General features: G+C 41.3%; 1 protein-coding gene across 1 annotated transcript in view; it reads right to left on the bottom strand.

Annotated features, from left to right (window-relative positions):
* Aqp11 (aquaporin 11) overlaps positions 1-5,060 on the bottom strand; it is a 15,036-nt gene extending 9,976 nt beyond the window's left edge. Inside the window, exon 1 of the mRNA XM_005379835.2 lies at positions 4,337-5,060. Within this exon, the coding sequence (XP_005379892.1) occupies positions 4,337-4,961 (625 nt within the window). The 5' untranslated portion in view covers positions 4,962-5,060. The remainder of the gene's footprint in view (positions 1-4,336) is intronic.

The following is a 5,060-nucleotide window of genomic DNA, read 5'->3' on the forward strand; positions in this document are numbered from 1 at the left end:
AGAAAGATAACCAAAAATCTGGAATGAAGTAAAAACACTACAGTTACTTCAAACACAACCTATTGAAAGCCCTTGGAAATATAACATAGAATACCATATATGTATTTTATCTTTCTGTGCAGTTTTTTAAAAATTAACAAACTGCCAGTTTATTCACTTACTCTGAAAACTATTACTTCTTATTTTTGTACCAGGTGACAGTATGCTAAGTACTGATTATACATTACGATGAATAAACACATTTGGTCTCTGTACTGAAAGCTTATCTTCTGCTGGCAGAAGACAGGCATTATGTTAGAAAATGATGTGTAATTTCAAAGTCTACAAGCCAGGTGCAGTGGCACAAGCCTGTAATCCAACCATTCTGGGAGGCTAAGGCAGGAGGATCACAAGTTCCAGACCCAGCCTGGGCAACATGACAATTTAGTGAGATCCCACCTTAACATTTTAAAAGGGCATTGGTGGGATCTGCAGCCCAGTGTGAAGGTTCTGTGTTAAATCTCCAGTACCAACAAAAAATAATTCTACAAATTAAAAATGGTGCAGCAATAAAGAAAGCTTACATGTATACCATAGCATTTGTTTCAGTACCTAATTATGCATAAAAATGAATGTAATTCTCTTACCCTGTTCACTGAACTAAGTTCTTTAAAACCCAAATTAAGGAAGATTTGTCTGACATCTTCATTAATACTTTATAGCTCTAAGAGACAGGCATGGTGGGGCATACCTGTCATCCCAACTACTTAGGAGGCCGAGGTTGGAGGATTCAAGAGCAGCCTGGGCAACATAGAGAGACTTCACCTCAAAAAAAAAGTAGGTAGCTCTAATATGTTAAGTCCCACAATTATTTTTAAAATTTTATTAGACCAATAAATGCATGAGTGATAATGATGTCAGTAGCCTCCAATGCACATAAAATTTTGAGATCTTGGCTCAGTTTTAGAACACATGTTAAGCATACACAAGGAAGGCCCTGAGTTGAACTCCAGTCCCACAAAAAACAGGCTGCTAAAAATCAGTAAATACATACATGATCCTAGGAACTTGTGGCTATGCTGCTAGACAGTTACATTCTGAATCTTAGTCAAAATCATTAGCCATTTATTTTGATGTGACCTACAATGGTGATTCCTGAGTGCTCAAAGCCAAGTGATTAAAGAAATTTCAGAGCAATGCAACTTTGTCAAGTCTGTACTCATACTATGTGAGAAGTTTAAAAAGGATATCCAGGTGACTTGTAATGCGGCCTGACCTAGCCTGTTCTTCTGCCTTCTCCCCTTACATTCTAAGTCCTTTCTGTAAGAGCTCACCTTTGCTTGACAATACCCTCAGCTAGGCCGGAGGCAGTCCATTCAATTGGAAATAATGACTTAAATCTACAGAAAATAGCGGAGAGTGATATGTTTTAGTGCAGCACTTCCCAAAGTAGGATCTCTTCTGCTGCACACTCCTGGACAAAGGGTCTCATAAGTTTGCAAAGTATGTTCCATATCCTTCTCTTGGAGTGGTACATTTCAGAGTAGCACTGTAAAGGCTCTGGGAGCTCTTAAACCAGAAAACCTATTTAAACCACACTGATTTGGCATCAGAATCCTTTTGTAATTTAAAATAATTTTAATTGTAGGAGAGTATATATAAAATGTGCCATTTGGTGTTCTTTACATTCATAATGCCGCTCAACCATCAAGACTTTCCCCAAAAGTTTCCTGTTTCTCCAAAAGTTTTTCTAAAAGTTGTCCGTCATTCCAAACGCAAACTTTGTATCCATTAATAAGACCCCATTCTTTCCTCCTCCCCAGGCCTTATAACCTCTGTTGTACTTTTTGACTCTGTGAATTTACCTGTTCTAGACATTTCATGAAAGTGACGTCATACGGTATTTGTCCTTGTGTGTCTGCATACTGTTTTCAAAGTTCATCCATGTTGTATGTCAGCACTTTGTTCCATTTTACAGCTAAGTCATATTCGATCGTGTATGCTTTTGTAACTCTAGAAATACTGATAATGAAGTGAGCAGGTGCTTTAGTGTCAGTCTGAACCATGGTTCTGTATATTCTAGCAGTATAAATGCAGGCAAGTCACTACTTCTGAGTCTCACTTATTTAACTTAAAATGGGAATAACGTATTCATCAGTGGGCTGTGTAAGGATTACGATAACTCATAAATTTCCTGGCAAAATGCTTTGATCTATAGTATACACCCAGTGAATCTCCCTTGTATTAGCAGAAAAGAAAGTTAAAATGAAGATCATAATAGATTATGAATTTCTGTAACTAGCAGTAACCAGCAATTACCTTTTGATTCTGCCCCTATATTCTCTGGCACTGTCTAATACTGTAGTCACTAGCTACAGTACCGTGTGATGCCTGAATATTTCAAATGTGGCTACTGTGAATGAGGAATTAATCTTTAATTTTACTTAATTTAAACCTAAAGAGTTACATGGGGCTGACAGCTACTGAATTGGACAGTGCCGGTCTAGACTCCTAGAGCAGCGGTTCTCAACCTTGGTTCCATAATGGGATCACCTGGGGAACTTTAAAATATACCATTGCCTAGGCTCCTTCAAAGAGCAATTAAATTTTAATTTCTGCAACTAAAATGGGTATTTTTAAAAGCTCCCCAGGTGATTCAATACAAAGAAAATAATGAGAACCACTGCAGAAATTAGCTTGCTCCCACCCCATCCCCATTAGATAGTAGCCACATTTCAAGAAAAAAAGGTACTGTTCAGTGTCCCTTACGTTGACATTTTACTGACTTCTTCCAATAACTTTCCTTATGTTTACCTATAACTTCAAACATTCTCTTCTCTCAAAATCTGTCACTATAAAATAGAAAATAGCTGATGACAGTATTATTTGTGAAGTCATAACTATGCTTTAAAAGTATGACTGGGAGGCTGAAGCAGGAGGATTGAAAATTCAACCCCAACTTGGGCAACTTAATGAGACCCTGTTTCAAAATAAAAAATAAAAAGGGCTGGGTGAAGGCTCTGGGCAATACCCAGTACTGAAAAAAAAAAGTATAAAAAAAAGATAAGAATACCAACTTCAGAAGGAGGAGGGACAGAGATAAAGATCCAACTCTAGTTAGTGTTCTATTAATTTTAAAAACTTGTAAATGTTTACTGCCCTTTCTTGGAGACCAGGTCTCACTCTGTAGTCATTTGTTGTTTTTAGTTCTACAAGTGCAGAACTAAACTGTGGCGTAACTTTTGTGTTCATATACAGTCAATTTCTCTGCTTTAGTCAAAACCTAAAACTTTGATAAGGAACTATTCAGTCTTTTTCTTCTATACCATTTATTTTCATCTGTCTTAACTTTTTTTAAAAAATGGTACTATATCTAAAGAAGGGAAAGATGGATTGAGATGTGCATATAGAGCCTCCACCACTTCCGGTACCAGGGATCAAACCCAGAGCCTTGCACATGCTAGACAAGCACTCATCACTGAGCCACACCCATAGCCCTTTAGTTTGACTTTGAATGGGCAGAAGATGGACTATCACTATAAATTTCCTTTGCTATATTCATGCCTCAAAACATTTTATAATTCAGATACAGTCCCAGTAAAGTTACTTTGTTGCAGTCATTTTAAATGATACACTTCATTTGTTTCTTATATTTCTTTGGCCTATTTAGAATACATACCCGCTGTATCTAAAGTACATCAAGGTAAATAAATGGCTTAACAGAAATCAATAGGTTTCGACTGATTTCTCAAGAGTTGTGTATAAAAAGCATTTGCAACTTCAAACAACTTTTAATTTTAAAATACGTCTTAATAGGCTGTGTTAAAAGTGCATTTATAACAAGATGAATTATTATGGAAATAAATGACAAGCAATTTGTAGAAAAAGACTAGGAAATGGAATTTCAGACTTCCTACTTCCCAGTCTTAACTACTAACCAATCCTGTGTGTAAGTAGAAAGGAACTTTTTAGCCCTAGGGTAGTTTTTCAGTGAAGGTGTCAGAAAGGATCTGCACCACTTTGGCATGAAAAAAAGGTAACTGATAAGTTGCCTTTCCTTGCTACCTTTGAAACAATGCCTCTGCAGGGTATCTGAACCTTTGGCACTATCTAACAGGATCTCAGTTTCAGCACAGAACTGGCTCTCTTCCCGGGGCATTTAAAAAAAGCACTGAATGAAGGCTTTATGTGTTGGCTTTATCGGTTAAAAACGGGGTGCAGATTAAAATACGGGGGCAGGGAAATATGTACATCACAGCGGTGCAGGGGTTTCAAATGTATCTTGATAAAGAACTTAGAGTTTCAGGTCATAGAGGTTCAGTTCGGATGTGCCACGTGTTTTGCGGGAATGACAAACCTGCGTAGGCCAAAAAGGTGATGAGTGCAGCCAGCAGGTGGATGCGGAGCTTGGCTCGAACCTCCTGGAAGTGCAGCAGAGCGCTGTGGAAGATAAAGGAGCAGATGGCCTCTGTAATAACCGCCTTGGGCAAGTCGGAGTGGATAGGATTCTGGCAAGCGAAGATCCTCTCGCTGAAGTGATACTGAGTCAGACCCAGGCTCCACAGGGCGCGCATGCAGTACCTGCTGCACAGGGCGCTCACCAGCTGAGCCAAGAACCTCAACGCCCCCATCTCGGGGGCCATCCCCCCCAGCATCATCTGCACCATCAGCCCGCACGGGTTGCTGGAGGTGCCCACCAGAGTCAGACCGTGCACCAACGAGAAGAAGTAGATGAGCGTCAGCGTCCAGGTGGGGTGCGCCGAGTCCTGCTCGCTCAGCAGCATCAGCTCGTGGGTGCAGCAGCAGAGCTGGAAGGTGGCTAGAAACTCCAAGATAAACGCGTGGACGGCGGGCCTGTGCAGCTGCTTCCGCGCGATCGCGCGCGCCAGCCCCATGCACAGCACGACCGCCAACATCAGCCCCAGCGAGGTGCCGCTGTCGCGCACCTCGGGCCGCAGCCCCGCCAGCGGCAGCGCGGACATGGCTCCTGCGTGCGGCCGCCCGCACCCGCGCAGGGAAGCGCCGAACGGACCGGAGTCCCAAGTCCGCGGCCCCGCCTCCTCACGCCCGGGCGCCGGCGG

Source organism: Chinchilla lanigera, unplaced genomic scaffold (assembly GCF_000276665.1).
Source record: "Chinchilla lanigera isolate Chin_1 unplaced genomic scaffold, ChiLan1.0 scaffold00013, whole genome shotgun sequence".
In the NCBI taxonomy this organism is placed as follows: Eukaryota; Metazoa; Chordata; class Mammalia; order Rodentia; family Chinchillidae; genus Chinchilla; species Chinchilla lanigera.